Source organism: Bufo bufo, chromosome 2 (assembly GCF_905171765.1).
Source record: "Bufo bufo chromosome 2, aBufBuf1.1, whole genome shotgun sequence".
In the NCBI taxonomy this organism is placed as follows: Eukaryota; Metazoa; Chordata; class Amphibia; order Anura; family Bufonidae; genus Bufo; species Bufo bufo.
In genome coordinates, this window is record NC_053390.1 from 177,262,290 (window position 1) to 177,280,411 (window position 18,122).

General features: G+C 42.0%; 1 protein-coding gene across 1 annotated transcript in view; it reads left to right on the forward strand.

Annotated features, from left to right (window-relative positions):
- The window catches only part of HSD17B4 (hydroxysteroid 17-beta dehydrogenase 4), a 289,335-nt gene extending 271,979 nt beyond the window's left edge, over positions 1–17,356 (forward strand). Inside the window, exons 23-24 of the mRNA XM_040421676.1 lie at positions 13,980–14,107; positions 16,173–17,356. Of these exons, the coding sequence (XP_040277610.1) occupies positions 13,980–14,107; positions 16,173–16,262 (218 nt within the window). The 3' untranslated portion in view covers positions 16,263–17,356. The remainder of the gene's footprint in view (positions 1–13,979; positions 14,108–16,172) is intronic.
- Positions 17,357–18,122: the final 766 nt, after the last annotated feature.

Genomic DNA, 18,122 nt, shown 5'->3' on the forward strand with positions numbered 1-18,122 from the left:
CAGTTTCAACAGTCTAGAGGCTCTTTGCCTGGTTTTAGGGCTATAGTAATATGAGTGAGACCTAAAAGTAGGAATCTGGGCCCCACACAGAAAGGAGTTAAAAAGAAGGCATATGAGCGATCAATTCTGGCTTAAAGGTCTTGTAATATAAATATGAAAATGCATCTGGGCCTTCATGGGTGGACTGGGAACTTAAAATGACCCTGAAAAAAAGCTAAAAGCAGCCCCACATTGTTGGTGGTCCAAACTGACAGAAGGCAGTGCCAACACAAGTAGGCGCGGCAATGCCATATTGCGGCACTAAAGGTGGCAGCACACAATGCCTCCTCAAAAGCTGCCTATCTGTAGTGGCCAGCGCCAGCTGCCACGTTTTTGTCTTCCTAGCCCATTTGCCTCAGGATGGGAAGAGTTGGATTCAGGAGGGCACCTGTGGTCGCCCGCCAGGTACAGAACTACTTGACACTAACCGCATTAATTACTTACCTGGCTAGTGGCCGTAAGAAGGGCCCAGTTGGACAGCACAGTGTGCTGTCTGCATCTTTTGCTGCCACAGGAAAGTTTATTTTCTTTCCAGCATACTGTATGGATTTCTCATAAGAATCCTGTTATCACACTTTTTCATAGATGGCACAATACTACTGTTGACAGGTCTGGAAATGATGGTAGAAAACCGTAAGGTTTTTATATACAGAGCACATATACTGCCTGTCATTATTTCGAGACCATAAATCAGAGATGGAGCTGCGTTGACTTACCATAAAATGCTTGGCATAACACATTTTCCTTACCCTCTCAAATCACTGTTTCTAGTATCAACACTTGATTGCAGTAGAGGTTTACATTTGAGCAGTTTGTCTGTATTGCAGTACTGGATGTAAATTAAATAATAATGCAAAGGAATTGAAAGGTGCGGGTGAAATGTCTATGCCGAAGAGGTTTAGAGGAGGAAATATATTTGGCCCATTCCTGAAGTTAAAAGCATTTTAAATCAAGGTGCCGTAGAGTTGGATGTGATAATCAGATGCTCGGCCAGGCTGACCTAGGGAAAGTAAGAAAAGCTGAACTGAAAGTTATAAAATTATAAGAGGTGATTTTTATTTTTTTTAAACATTTTCCTTAGTAAAAAAAAAAAAAAAAAAAGCTGCTGATATTAACATTAAAAACGGTTGCTTGTATTTTCCTGAAATTTATTTTCCTTTTTATAGAGAAATTGCAGTTAATGATTAGCAGTGTCTTAATATCTCACTAGGGGGAACCTAGTGCTGGATATATTCTCCACATATGAGATCCACCGAGTCAACCATACCCTGTTTGTAGTTTAGTTTTTATGTTTTAACTACCGTATTTTTCGCCCTATAAGACACACCTGCCCATAAGACGCAACTACGGTAGGTTTTTGAGGGCGAAAATAAGATAAATAAATATTGTACCAAAAGGTGTGCTTTTGGTGGGTTTTGAACTAATGGTGGTCTGTGGGTGACGCACTGTTGTGGGGCATCCCTCCCCCTTAACAGTGACCCTGTATAGTGATCCCCAATACAGGGGGTGGAGGCCGGCAACTGTTGAAATTGCGGCGAGGCCCTGTGCAGTCACTGTACTTTATTACACCGGGCCCCGCACACAGCAGTATTCATATGTAAATTGTAGAAATCCTTAGCGGTAGGGCAATCTACCTAGTACTCACTATAAAACAGTACTAGCAGGCTGGCCGGTCACTTGCTTTGTCACGCACATGCTCCTCTCACTTGATTAATGAAGCAGGCGTAGCGTGCGCCTGACGGAATGAGTGACCTCCTGTGTTCCCATCATGTCTTCAGGTACGTCCCGCGTGTAGCATAGCTTGATACCTATATATGGCTCTTATCACATCCATATCAGGTCTTTCATGTTCTTTAGATCATTGCTATACCTTGAGTCACAGATCAGACTGTAGATATTTTGTACTGGATTGTCAGTCTGTTGTCTATGATCCTCGGACGGTGTGGTGTAAGTCACGGACATCTAGCTATTCTCTTTTCTTTCTGCAAACATTCTACATGGCCCATTTTTGGGATTATTTATATTTATCATGCAGATTTGGGTGTTCGTGAACTACTGCCCCCTTACCTGGTAGCCACCTAATGCTTATTGCTGTGTGGATATACATGTGAACTCAGTTGTGCAAACTGCCCTTTGCTTCTCTGTACACTGTTTTCCATCCTGTCTTTTCCCCATATTTTATATTTGATAATAAATTTATATTTTTGGTATACTATCTCCACTTGCTTTTCTTGCTACGGGAATGAGTGACCTGCCAGACTGCCTGAGTTTTATAGTGATTTCTAGGTGGATTGTCCTACCGCAGAGGATTTTGCCACTTTACATATGAATACTGCTGTGTGCGGGGCCCAGTGTAATAGAGTACAGTGCACCACCACGATTCCAGCAGTTGCCGGCCTCCAGTCCCTCCTCGCTCCCCGCTGATGCATTGCAGGCCGTGCTGTGCAGCATCGCGGCCCGTGATGCATCAGTGTTAGCAGATAAAAATTGACAGCATTCGCCCCATAAGGCTACTTTCACACTTGCGTCAGAACTGGCCGCCAGATCCGACGATCTGCCGTTGACTGAAAGCATTTGAGACTGATCCAGATGCGGATCCGTCTCACAAATGCATTGCAAGGACGGATCCGTCTCTCCGCTTGTCATGCGGACAGACTGATCCGTCTTGTATCTTTTTTTCACATTTTTTCCGGTCTGCGCAGGCCGGAAGGACTGATATTTTGAATGCCGGATCCGGCACGCATACATTCCTATGGGAAAAAATTTCGGATCCGGCATTCAGGCATGTCTTCAGTTTTTTCCGCCGGAGATAAAACCATAGCATGCTACGGTTTTATCTTTTGCCTGATCAGTCAAAACGACTGAACTGAAGACATCCTGATGCATCCTGAACGGATTACTCTCCATTCAGAATTCATGGGGATATGCCTGATCAGTTATTTTCCGGTATATACACCTAACGTCTAGGCAATGGAACTCTGATTCCTTCTCATTCCTACGGGAGGCACAGAAGGAAGGGAAGAGACTTTTGGTAAGAAAGAAGGATTAGGAGAAATCACTCCCTGATCCTCCAAGATAACCAAATAGGGGGGGTCAGCAGAGAGCACTGGTCTCACTAACCCTTCTAGCTGAGGTAAAGTTTAAATCCCAAGGAGGGGTTTTGACCTTAGAGACTGGTGATAACATAGACACAGCTGTAACAAACCTCTTGATCCAGGGATGAACTGCTAGTTTAAACTCAAACAAGGCACTTAGGCCTAGTACTTTAAAAGTCCAGATATCGGCAATGAGTTTTTTTTAACAACATTCCTGCAAGAATTCTAGCACTAGCAGAATGTCAGGAACCTCTAGCACATCTACTGGTCTATTGGTGAATCTAAAAAAGGCCCTCCAAACTCTAAGATCTCAGAAGTAACCACCTTCCGACTGGCCAACAGAAAGAACTAACTCTTCAGAAAGACCTCTTTTTAGAATCTCCCTCTCAAGAGCCAAACAGTCAGATTTTTTTACTTCTGGGTAAAGGACTGGACCCTGAGATAGAAGCTCCTGACTCTCCGGCAGCACCCACGGGGTTGCTATTGACATCCTGCGGAGCCAGGAGAACCAAACTCTTCTTGGCCAGAAGGGGGCTATAACTATTACAGTGGCCTCCTCCTTCCTCTCTGATCTTTTTGAGAACGCTCGGTAACATTTTTAGTGGGGGAAAGGCATAGAGAAGTCCCTGTCTCCAAGATTGAGACAATGCCTCCACAGCTTTCGGATGTTCTCCCGGAGATGGGTAGAAGTTTTCTATTCCCTTTCTGTTAGATCTTTTTGCCACCAGATCAATGTCCGGAATCCCCCATAATGCTGTGACCTGGTTGAAAACACTCTGATCTCGGGACCACTCCCCCTAGCTTAGGTGGTGACTACTGAGGAAGTCTGCTTTTACATTGTCCAAGCCCCTGAGATGCACCGCAGAAAGGGAAGATAGAGAAGCCTCTGCCAGACTGAATATCTGATGGGTAAGGGACATGTGGCCATGAGCTTTTGTACCTCCCTGCCGAAGTTGCACCTCTGACTTGGACATAAACTGGACTTTTATAGTTTTATCTCCCATCCTAGCTCTTTTAGAACTTCCTTCAACCAGGCAATCTGTCTCTGAAGGGCCCAATGGACACTAAAAGAAAGTCGTCCAAGTAAGGTATGATTACTTTCTCCCTCACATGGGCCATCATTTCTGCCACGATTTTTGTAAACACCCTCTGAGCCTGCCAAAGCCCAAAGGGTAAGGCCTGAAATTGAAGATGAAGTACTTCCTGATTCGATTGGACTGCTACCCTCAGAAACCTCTGGCTGGGATGGATAGGGACATGGTAATATGCATCCCTCAGGTCCACAGTGGCCATAAAGCAGTTTGGGAAAAGATTGCTTACTGCTGACCTGATGGATTCCATACAAAACCTCTCGTACACGAGATACTCATATAAGCACTTTGTTTATTATGGTCTGAAATGAACCATTTGGTTTCTTGACAAGCAACAGGGGAGAGTAAAACCCTTTTGTCACTTCCTGCTCTGGGATTTTTAACAATACTTTTTTTTCTCTTAGATAGCGAAACTCTGTAATGATAGCCGACTGCTTTGCCGGATCTGACCGGTAATCTGTGACCACAAACCTCCCCTCTGGAATGCTCTGAAAATTTTACCTTGGGCCTTCCCTTAGCACCGAGTTTATCCAAGCACTGTCGGAAATTTCCTGCCACCGATCTGCAAACGGAGACAAACTACCTTCGACTAGGGGCCTGGCGTCATTGGGATTGTTTCTTAAAAGCATCAGACCCGGAAAAAAGAAACCCCTTATTCTTTCTAGTGACACCAGAAAACTGCTTTGCTCTTTCCTTCCCTTTTAAACCATTCTTTATTAAATCTAGGACGGAAAGATCTCCTAGGGGGTTGACTAGCGGAGGGAAATCCTTTTTTCCTGTCGGAAGCCTTTTCTAAAAGGTCGTCAAGGACTGGGCCAAACAAAAACTCACCCTGACATGGGATAACGCAAAGCTTAGCCTTAGAGGAAGAGTCCCCATTCCAGCCCTTTAACTAAATAGCCCAACGGGCAGAGTTTGATAAGGCCGAAGCCCTGGCGGAGAATCTTAAGAAATCCGCAGAGATATCAGCCAGGAAATCTAGGGCGTTGTTTATAATGGTATCAAAAGGAAAACTGGTAAACGTATTTTGACCGCTTTTTCCGGTGCTTGACTGGAAGAATTCGGACCCAAGTCATCGGACAGATATGGGGTTGACTTTTATTTGCATGGTAGTCAATGCGTTTCGATGGCTGGATTGCCCTCTTCAGGACTCTATACACTTATGATACCTTGATGTCTCCTGTCCTTTTTCACTGCTCCTTTACAGACCGCTGTTTATAATGGGGAAAGAGGTAAGCAACTGCTCCCTAGGGGTACCCCCTTTTAATGTGGGACTCTAATTCCCATCCACACCTTTAGGGACTAGTGACAGAGTAAACTATGTGTACTGATAAAGGAGGTCAAACCAATGTGAGATAAGCGCTCCAGATTACCAAGAGTAAAGGCATTATTCAGAAAGTGGGTAATCTAAAATGTAACATTTATTAATAATGCAGATAAAATATTTTCCTAAATAAAGTGTGCATAAGACAGACCTTGGGATAGAAAGTTTATATAGACCCTAGGTGTCTATCCCAAATGAAAATAAACAAAAATACACTAGAATAGTGCACGGCGGCACCAGTAACCATTTGTCCTACCGGTACCGCGGAACAGGATACGGATCGTTCACCACAGACAGACCTCCGATTGAGGCTTCTCCAAATAGATGTAAAAATGAAAAAGTAATGTCAGGCAGTGATGCACATGTGTGCAGGGTCCCTGTAAAGGCCCTATGGCTGACTAGTGACAGAGGTAGCGGCAATAGCAGGTTTAAAAGCTGCTGCAGATGCCTCCCAATTTTTCTTTAAGTAAACTTCTGTCCATTGGGTCCTTAAGGGAACCCATATCCTCAAGGGGTAGAGAATTTTTTCTAGACATCTTACCTACGGGAGCATCCAGCTTTGGGGCCCTATCCCAGGAGGCGGAGACCTCTTCATCAAACTGATATTTCCGTTTCACAGAGTAAGGAATGAAAAACTTCCTATCAGTTTTTTTCCATTCCCTGGCGGTTACTGCCTGAATGTTATGTACATCAAACACCTTCCTCTTTCTAGGACCTAGGCCCTCAGTCCTGAACCGATTGCTGAGGTCGTTGATCATCCAAACCCGTAGTAACTCTGACTGCCTTAACTAGGGAGTTGGTTTTTTCATACTGAGAACACTGTTTCCCAGCAGCCTCGTCTTCAGAAGAATTGTCCAATGACAAACACTCTCCTTCTTCCCCCAACCCAGATAGAATATCGCTGTCACTGGAGGAATCTTTAGAAGCAGCAGAAGTACAGGGGTGACATTTAATCAATCAACAGACTCTTTGACCTCATCCCTGATCATCTGCTTAATACTGCTCATCAAGAATGGACGAACTTGCTAAGACATCCTTGACCAAGGGGTTTAGCCCATGCAGAGGGTAGCTTCTTTTTACTAACCGCACACCCCTCTCTTTAGATCTGGTGGTCTTCCTGGAAGACTCCTTAGACACCTAGGTACAAAAAACATAACCACGTAAGCAATACTAATCAAAATCTGCTGGGGAATGACCCCTCTTGCTCCACTGTGGTACCGATTCTTTGGTGGTCTCAGCGTGCTGAACCTGCTCCATTCTTTACACAGCAACTCAGCCAGAATGGGAAACTGCCGGCTCTTCATTCCGCATGGCAGTGAGCTGGCTGGGCATTTTGTCCTCTGCGTGCGCCGCTGGTTCCCTCCCCTTCCAGTCCGCAGCGTCTGCTTCCTCCCACTGCCACACCTGGAAGCGTAGCCACACTCGGGCCAGCGACCGAACATGCGAACACGTCCGCAGAGGTTCGCAAAAGACCCAGAAGAATACAAATCTAGAAAATAACTTCCTGTACAGTTCAGCCAGGATTGTTTGGAGGCACAGGTCTGGAGAACGGTACAAAAAATTTCTGCTGCATTCAAAGTAACAAAGATCACATTGGCCTCCATAATTCTAAAGTAGAAGTTTGGAACAACCAGGCCTCCTTTCTAGAGCTGGCTTCCCCACCAAACTAGGAAATCAGGGAGAAGGACTGAGGTCACCAAGAACCCAATGATTACTCTGGCTGAACTCCAAAGATCCTGTGTGCAGATGGAAGAAACTTCTGGAAAGTCAACAGTCACTCCAACACTCCACTGATCTGGGCTCTATGGCAGAGTAGCCAGAAAGTAGCCTCTTTAGTAAGACACATTAAAGCCCGCCTGGAGTTTGCAAAAAAGCATAAAAAAAATGATTTTCTGGTCTGAGCAAAAAGTTCAGTCTTTATTAAATTAATTTAAATTTTTTTCATGTCTGGAAGAAAACAGGCACTGGTCATCACCTGCACAATACTATCTCTACAGTGAAGCATGCCCGTGGTAGCATCAAGTTGTGGGGTGTTTTTCATCTGCTAGGGCAGGGAGATTAGAGAGATTCTTAATGAAAACATGATCCAGAGTGCTCTGGACATCAGACTGGGCTGAAGGTTCACCTTCTGACAAGACAATGACCCTATAGGCACACAACCTAAGACAACATAGGATTGGCTTAAGGAAAACTCAATGTCCTAAAATTGCAGTTTACTGACTCTGTAGTCTCCTAAAAAATGGCTGTTTACTGACTTTCCCCAACCAACTTGACAGAGCTTGAAAGGATCTGCAAAGGAGAATGGCAGAAAATCCCCAAATCCAGGTGTGAACCTTGTGGCATCACACCCAACAATACTGGAGGCTGTAATTGCTGCCAAAGGTGCTTAAACTAAACGAAGTCCTGAGTAAAGAGTCTGAATATGCCAATACAATATTTTAGCTTTTCCTTTTCAATAAATTTATTAAAGATTCATAAGATTCTGTTTTCACAAATGAGGAAAAAGTAAAAGGGAATGAAGACTTTTCAAATGCATTGTATGTAAGGTGGTTAATATCTGCCTTGAGAATATACTGTGCATCGTGGAAAAATGCATACATTGGTCATGGGCCCTACACATAAGATTATCGGCAAATCTTGTTAAAACTAATGGGATCTACTGACCAAATAATTGTTTAATGAGCAACCTATTGTCCTTTGTATTTTTACAATCATTCTTGTATTTTATGATGCACACTACTTTTTTCTTTCTTACTTAACTTACTTATTTTTTTTGTCTATAGTATGAAATGAATAATTTGAGTAAGTTTTCTCCCTATTCTTTGTTTCAATAATTCATTATTTGCAGCATATATCAGAATGTAATGTTTCCCTGATGTTGTACATGTTTCTCATTATGTAGAAGCAATATGTTATAAACGGAGATCAAGAAAAGCTGTAACAAACGAGAGCTTTTTATGTGACACATGTCGGTTATGTGGCTCCTAGTTAAATAGTTCTGGCAGACCATATGCCATCGGAAATATGGCTTAAGAACACTTATTTCTTTGTTGCCATAAACTCAGACTGTTTTCCTTAAGAAAAAATATTTCCTTAAGGTGACCATACACGCTACATGTTGATGGTTAAACAGCCATTGAACAAGTGATCATCTGATGAACAATCATTTTGCTGACATGGCTATAAACATTTTAATCCATATTGCTAGGTAGTCACTCATGCTGGCTGTTCTGTCTTCATACACGTTCCCACAGTGTGCAGTCTGACATTCAGCATAAACCATTCCGGTCTTCCAAATAAGACTGCAGTCTAACTTGTTTATTGGTCAACAAGTTGTACACTCTGCGCGGTGCGTACGAGTGAGAGATTGTACATTTGACTGGTAAAACTACAAGAATACAAATGGCATGTCTAAGTATAACGTATAGATAGCATGTACTATAACATTAACAGTCATCAGTGAATGCACATGGTAAAATGGCTGCCTATAAATAAGATTACATGTCTAACATCTAACAGTAATAACTTCCCTGAGTAACAATTATCACTAGTTGAACAGCTCTGCATAAGATAATGTCCCTTAAACAAATACAGATATCTTGCCAAATATGCTTTTACAAGGATGGTGGAGTTTAAGAAGGAGATATGCAGAGGGACCGCTCTGCTGTTGTGCCCTGGAGACTTCTTTCCGAGGATGCCTTGCAATAATCCACAAGGCATTGCACTACCTACAATGTAGTAGTCTTTGTAACAGGAAAAACAAAGTGTAATACAGTTTAACACTGCTAGATGGTGCTATACACCACATTAATCACTACAGAAATACCAAAACTCTGGCAGAATTGATCTGTAATTATTCTTAAAGGGAACCTGTCACCGGGATTTTGTGTATAGAGCTGAGGACATGGGCTGCTAGATGGCCGCTAGCACATCCACAATACCCAGTCCTCATAGCTCTGTGTGCTTTTATTGTGTAAAAAAAACGATTTGATACTTATGCAAATTAACCTGAGAGGAGTCCTGTACGTGAGATGAGTCAGGGACAGGACTCCTCTCAGGTTAATTTGCATATGTATTAAATCGTTTTTTTTACACCATAAAAGCACACAGAGCTATGGGGACTGGGTATTGTGGATGTGCTAGCGGCCATCTAGCAGCCCATGTCCTCAGCTCTATACACAAAATCCCGGTTACAGGTTCCCTTTAACTCTGCTGGACTGAACACTGGCCATGAAGGTTCAGTGACACCTGTCAAACAGCTAAGGCTACTTTCACACCTGCGTTAGGTGCGGATCCGTCTGTTATCTGCACAGACTGAGCCGCACCTATAATGCAAACGCTTGTATCCATTCAGAACGGATCAGTTTTTTTGTTTTTTTTGTTCATTATGCAAATGGATCCGTTTTGACTTACATTGAAAGTCAATGAGAGGCGGATCCGTTTTTAATTGCACCATATTGTGTCAGTGAAAACGGATCTGTCCCCGTTGACTTACATTGTAAGTCAGGACAGATCCGTTTGGCTCCGCCTAGTCAGGCGGACATCAAAACGCTGCAAGCAGCGTTTTGGTGTCCGCCTCCAGAGCGGAACAGATCCTTATCCATTCAGAATGCATTGGGGCTAAAGTGATCCGTTTTGGGCCGCTTGTGAGAGCCTTGAAACGGATCTCACAAGCGGACCCAGAAACGCCAGTGTGAAAGTAGCCTAATCATCATTCTTAAAATGTTAAGATTATTCTTGGCTAAAGCGATCTTTCGTCATTTGGATGGAAAAGTCAAACATGGGTGACTTCTTTCAGCTAAAACAAGCATTCATGGATAAATCCTCCCGACAAATGTGCTTTGTTTCAAATAGTCTAATGTGTATGGACATCTTAAGAGTTAAACTAGTAGTAATAGTAATGCCTGGTTGTTGTTTTTTTCCCATTGTTATTTGTGCACTTGTAAAATAAACTGTTCAGTGCATTCTCATTCATTACCCATTCCCTGACCTCACAGCTTTGTGAAAACCTAAATCTTTGAGATCCGAACAGTTTCATGAATTTTTGTTTGGATTTTTACGTAAATGTTAACTTTGTCAGGCAGTGCTTTTTGCCTTTCTATGGAGTGCTGTCTATGTAATTGAGTTCAATATATCCTCAATGGAATAATGTGAAAGTTGTAACCCTTTAAAGGTGGTCAAGCATTTTATGAGCATTCATGAGGTCATTTGTCTTACAAAATAAGCTCAATTACTGGAGATAATGGAACAGATTTACAAATCCCGTAGAATGCATAAACTTAAACTGTCTAGTCTGTCAACAAATTTATCAGTTAGTGTTGAGCGAACTTGCAAATTGTGGGTTTGAGCTACATAAGAATTTCGTAATGGATTCTGTTACCGCAGATCATAACGGAATTCTATGAGAGCAATTGTATTCCGTCATAATATAAGTCTATGCTGGTTTTAATGGGGCCATGCTGCCGGAGGAGCCATATAAATTATTACGAGGCACAGGCCTTGTTATAAGTTACATGGCTCCTCTGGCAGTCCATGTGCCAGAATAAATTCTACAGCAGCTTGGAGCTGCGTAGATTGATTTATGCCAGTGTCTAAAATTGGTGACAGTGACTTAAAATGTCAGTTGCAATTTGAGAAGTCCCAATGGCATCAAAAAGTCGCCCATAGAGTCAATATTTGGCAGACATGATGGGAGATGTGTAGTATAATTTGACCTCTTGTCACGTGGTAATATAAGAGAATTTTATTTTGTATACATTTTTATTGTACTGAGCACTTTAAATTTCGTAGTGTTCTTTGTCAGAATTTTAAAATTCTTATTTTTGCTCCTTTTTTAAACAGGTTGATCCTTGACAATAACTTACCCACTATCCCAGGATAGGGAATAAGTGTCTGGTCAGCAGGGATCCAACCACTTGAGCCCCTCTGGCCACTAGAACAAGGGCTTGTATTCTTTGTCAGACTGGAGCAGCAGACACGCTGTCACGAAACCAGCGGGTGTGAACCCACTGTGCCATGTGTTCTACCTCTTCTAAGGGCGTTGTCTAAGTGAACCCCTCGATCTTCACAGTACCCCCGATGGTGGGGATAGACTTTCCCGAGGGGAACACCAGGTTGCTAACTCTTGAGGAGGATAGACACATGAGGCAGCTGGTCCAGGCGGACCAGGAGGTACCTGAGAGGTATTACAGGTACAGGCGTTGTCAGCAGGCTGAGTAGTTACCAGGAGCAACAGTGCAGGGCTGAAGGATGAGGCAGAGGTGAAGTCAGACAGGCAATAGGTCAGGCAATCAGTCGAGGCAAGTAGGGATCAAACTGGTAGCAGAATCCAGGAGCACAAGTACAAGTCAGGAACGCAAGCGGATATCGGGAACCTTAGCAGGACACAAGAACCTCGACACTGAGGCATCCGGGAAGGGGGCTGAGCCACTTACATATGTGCAGGAGGGTTAGGATTGGTTGGCGAGGTCACATGATCCAAACCAAAAAAACACAGGAAGTGACGCGTGCCGGCCCTTATGGAAATGCTGCAGCAAGCATGTTGTGGCCACGGTCGAAAGGAAACACTGGCAGCAGATCACCGCTGAACACTGCGCAGGGGACCGTGGCGCTAAGCAGGGAAGCAGTGGCGCACAGCAGCCGCTGTTACACACACTTTCATGTCCTCCACTCCATTCAACTCTATGGGTTTGCCGGAGACTGTCAAGTACAAGTGCTCGGCTATCTCCAGCAGTCCCATGGAGTTGAATGGAGCTGGAGACGCGCATGCGTGTCTGCTGCTGTATTCAAATGGGGAACATTGTCCCTGTTCCAGTGAGCAGCAGGTGGCCCAGGATAAATTGTTGTCATGGAATAACCTCTAAGTTGATGATTAATCTGCAGCATATTATACAGCAGGGGGAGCTGAGCAGATTGTGTATAGTTTTGTTGGAAAAGATTCAGTAAAACTTATTTTTATATTATATCCATGTTCATTCTTGGCCTTTAAGTCAAGGAGGTGGTCCGATCAGTGACTGACGGCCTTCCCTCTGACTGCATATACAGAGATAGCTGTCAGTCATTGATAGGACCCTCTCCTTGACTTCAAAGGCCAGAATGAGTAGGGATATAAATGACAAGTTTTAATGAATTTTTTTCCTATAGATATATATCTGCTTACTCCTTCTGCTCTATAACATGCTGCTCAACATTCAGCTCGGACACAATGTTCAATGTGACAGGTTCCTTTAAACACAGAGAAAAGTACACCTGAAAATGGAGCACACCTGCATACAATAGTATACCACAATCAATTTAATCGGATCACAAAACTCATGACCCAAACTACAAACTGTTAAAAACACTTGAAATTCATTAGAGGTGCCCCACAATAAATAATTAGGCAACCCCTCAATACCATAGATTTCAATGCCATAGCGATACATGTGCAGTTCAGCCCGCAGCACTTTACAATGTGAGACCTCCTACTATCACTTTGGTGCATTGGCACATGGTTACTGTATATGTTTCTTTTTATATGGTTTTATTCTCATCCGTCTCATCCCATTCTGGTATTTTTTTTCGCACTCTGATGTCAAATTATTGCTGCAAGTTCTTTTTTGATATTTTTTGCACTGTTTTAACTGTTTGCAGTATGTGTCATGATTTCTGTGGTACTAATACATTTATTTTGGTATGCGATTGTATTCTGGTGTGCTCCATTTTCAGGTGTCCTTTTTTTCAGTGTTTAATTTGTGCCCCTTTACATGTGGGGATCCCCCTTTAACTTGTATATGTGGTGCCCACTGTAATCTGTTATAACCCCTTTAAAGGGAACCTGTCATGTGGATATTTGATTATAATCTAACTAATTATATACAAACATTAACTACTAAAAAGTGCCTTAGATGTATTTACTTACTGGTGTGACAGATGGTTACCTCATAATATATACACAAAGATGCCGTATGCTAATGAGCTGATTTCCGTCCAGCGTGATGTCATTGAGTCCAGCGTATATTTAATTAACAGCTATAGCCACTCCCCTGCCCACCTGCTGCTGATTCATATGTAAAATAACTGTCAATCAGCAGCAGGTGGGCGGGAAGAGTCAGGAGCTCATGAATATTCATGACTCATCATTATGAGCTGGAGCTTTTCAATACAAGATGTTGGCAGATTGACTGGGTCAATTAAAGAAAGTGACCTATCAGTCATTTATGTTGCCCTTAGCTAGGACACCATAAAACTGGTGACAGGTTCCCTTTAAGTAATGCAGCCTTTCAGTGTGCTTCTCAAATAGGCAAATGTTTATTTCAATCTCTTTCCTACACAACATGGTGATTTATGTTCTTGCATCCAGTGGTGTGCCATTGTTATCAAGTAATCTTGCTGCATATTAACCAGTAGGTACTAAATTCATATTTATTTTTTTTTACTTTCTCTTTAAAGCTATTGACTTAAAGAATGGATCTGGAGAAGTGTACCGTGGAAAAGCGCGTGGCCGTGCCGATACTTCATTTACTCTGTCAGACCAAGACTTTATAGATCTTGTCCAGGGGAAACTCAATCCACAAAAGGTAATACATTCTCCACAATGCTTTATTTTGCAGCCTTTATGCAGTTTGTAATAACTATTCTAATGCCTGTGCACTAATAAGCTATAGATGACAATGGATAGGGGTCATCCTAGTGCCAACATGTCCACTAGTGCTTTACCATGCAGAGTACACAGGTACAAACAAAAGGAGTAAAGGACTTGCTTTCAAAAGATTACAAATTTAGTGGAAATAGGATATGAAGTAGTAGGAAACGGCGCACGATAAGAAAAGTCTTTATTCATCCATGGTAGTCAATGGGGTTGAGCGAATCTGGTTTGGATTGCTGTATCCGAACCTGATTCCCTTAGAAACTACCTTGTGTGTCCTCCACAGGTGTTTCTGCAAATATTGCAAGACTGACTTTCTCAATTCTATCACATGTCAGTCATCAAAATCCAAAGCGTAGCTCTGCTTCGTTAATGTGGCACGAAACAGAGTTCGGCTTAGTGTTCTGATGTGATCGAAGCAAGACAAAGTCTCACGATATTTGCAGAAACTTTGGAAGTCCTCCATGGAGGACTTGCGGTACATTTTACAGTAAAATGGAACTCCATGTTAACAGTTTTTTTTTTTTTTTTTTTAATAAAGAATAGTGTTCAGATACAACAATCCGAACCCGATTCGCTCAACCCTAGTAGACAACAGCAAGCTTGTGGAGTTGAAACATTTCTGTTGTGTACCAGGGATGAATTGATTTTGGATGTCACTTGCTACTACTTCACATCCTTCTATTTCCACTAGGAGGGCGCTATGCACACTATTGATACACCAAGCCTGTCAATGTGCTATGATTGTATTACTGAGCAGAAGTTAGAAATCAAGTGGGAGGCGCACAATATTTCATAGTTGAAAGTGTCCAACCCGATTTGTCCAGTTTCCTCAGGATAGGTCATCAGTATCAGATCAGCGGGGGCCCAACTGCCAGAACCCCCGCCAATCAGCTGTTTGAAGAGAATGCTGTGCTCTTGCGAGTGCTATGCTCTCGTCATAGTTTACCTGCCTGCTGTCGACATTGCAGCATCAAGCAGTGTAATTGCAGCTCTGCAGTCCCATTCACTATACAAGTGAATAGGAAGGAGCTGTCCCATTGAAGTGAATGGGATGGTGGAGCTGTAATTGCACCTGCAATGTCGATGGCGAGCAGGTAAACAGTGAGTGCTGCCTGGTCTTCAAACAGCTGATCAGTGGGGGTGCCAGCCGTTTGGCCCTGCTGATCTGATATTGGAGACTTATCCTGGGGAGAAGTCCTCAATATAGCAAAAACTAACAACCCCCTTTTAAGCCCTTTTTCACATGATCATACATCGGGAAAACAAATCCCACCACATAAGGGGTCTTTTGTTTGTAGTTACTTTACTTTTATACTGATAAAATAACTTTTTGTTGGCTCCTATTTCAGCCCTGTCATCCTTTCTCTTGTTGCTTGCTTTTCCATTCCAGTCACAATACATTTGTAAACTTATGTATAATTCTCGAAAATACTCAGCCAAGTAGGATATTCACGTCTGCATGACTTTGCAATCTGTTCACAGATCCATACCAATTAAATGTACAAGACATAAAAGAAAAGTACAAGAGAGCCAGGGCATGAAGATATAAAATGCAATGGCATTATCTTCATACCACTGACTCAGCAATGAAATTTAGCTTTGCCTTTAAGGCATAAGTATCATAATAGATTGGAATACTCAGCGTTCTTATAAGGATCATGAAACAAAAATCTAAAGCTTTCTATTTACCACTGTGAAGACCTCTTCACTTGTCGGAAAAATGCTGTCCCAACACTGCAATGTGTGCTGTCAACTGTAGCACTTCAGGGTTTATTTATTTAGTTTTTTTGCACAGCATTTAATTTAGTGCCTTCTTCCTTTGCTTTTGCCAGAATGTGACGGCAAAATTAAGTGTGCATTTGTGTCTTCTGGGAAGAAAAGATGGAGATTTCAATGTGTTGCTGATTATATTACATCTGAGTTCGTTCATTTTTGATGCTGTGCATGATTTATTTTAATTTTTTCGGAATAACTTTTTTTTGTTTTATATTTAGGCGTTCCTTGCTGGCAAGCTGAAACTGAAAGGTAATATCATGCTGAGCCAGAAACTGGGAGTCGTACTGAATGACCAAGCTAAGCTGTGAGCGTGCTCCCACAGATCCAGCCGATGCCGTCCTCTTCTCCGCGTGCTATAATCTAGCAGTAACAATAATGTCGTAATGAGAAATGTAACAAATCTAACAATTGTCATAACTCTTCACTAGCATTCTACAGAAAAAAACTGGAACCTCAAATTCAGAATCCATAATTTCTTTTCTATAGAGAGAATTAATAATAATGGAATGGTATACAAGGAAGGGAAGATAATGCGTTTAACACAGTCAACAAAGATAGAGCACATTACCCATTATCATGGGGTACGGCTACACGGTCAGTTTTTGGTAGCCAAAACCAGGAGTGAATTCAAAGAGAAGGGCATATCTGTCTTTTATACTTTTATGATCCACTTTTGATTTCGGCTTCCAAAACTGCACACAGAAACCTTACTGTGTGGTCCTACCCTTCAAAACAACACTTTGATAGATCACCAACTCCTACCTGTTATGTGAAGTTGAACATAAGTAGTGGGAGTCCTATTTTGACCCATTTCTGGGATGGACGACATGCAATATGGCCACCATTACAGCCTCCACAGGGGTTGGTAAATCTGTTTAGCTACGTAGTAATCTAGAAGGATCATTGCTGAATTTGTCATTTAAATGTGCACTTATTGATTTAACCTACTGGAAGTCTTCCTGCAGACTATGAAAAATGGATATCTTTGCTGCACAGATCTATTAAAAACCACTTGCTTACGTCTGTTTACCCCAACTAAGATATCACTGTATAGCAAAGGTTTATTATTCACAAGGCTAGGAAAACTGGGCTTTAGCCTTTGCTCAGTGTAGGCGCTCATCCATCTTTCCCAGAAAGAGATATCCCAAAGAAAAGGTTGAATAAAACATGACCGTAACCAGTAATGTGTGCAGCAACCATTCCTGAAGGATCCACAGCATTGATTTCCGAAAATGCCATTGAGTGAGCTCTGGGTTTTCTTTTTTCTAGCAGGAAGTGTAAAAGCTTTTCTACTTCTTGAGCAATGGCTCATGGTCCACTGTCGCAACACACAAAGCTATACAGTACCTAACATTTATGTATATATGTGACTTAATAAAAAGCAATGATTGATTTAATACAATTCTTCAAGTGTGTATTTAATGGTCAGATTGCTCGCACGGGGAGAAAGCAGTCTAGTTTCATGCTCCAGTGAATCGGTTTATTAGATAATGTCATTGTTTTGTGTTTTATTCTCTTTTTGCCATGCAAACCGCATCACAAATATGTTCCAGTGCGCCGTGCAAGCTGTTCACTCCAAGGATTGCTGCAATGTTTAATTTATTACTTTGCTTTGTGTCTTACACAAAGCCAAAACAGATATTTAATTGTCCTTCAATCATTTGTATTCCGCATTTAATATGGATTTAGGATAATGTAGTGGGATTTCACATGTCATCCAAGGTTACAGAAATGCGCTAAATCCTCCCCAGTACACAGGGCTTCGAAAATGAGGATGAAATCACAGGTGCAGATGTTAAAATAGAGTCCACATGGGTTATTAGAATTCCAACACTCTTATACTCTGAGCATTGGAAAGAAAAACACTTTAATGCAAAACAGGATTTACATATTTTGCTTTTGCATAAATAGCCATATTCCCTTACTCGGAACAATAGAATAATTGAAATCTATTAAATTAAACGTTAAAGATTTGTGTCCATCTGTCATCCCTGTAGATAGATGCATAAATATATACATATATAGATGCCTAGATATACAGTACACACAGTATCTTACAAAAGTGAGTAGATAACATATTTTATTATATCTTTTTTCATGGGACAACACTGAAGATATGACTTTTTGATACAATGTAAAGTAGTCGGTTTACAGCTCGTATAACAGTG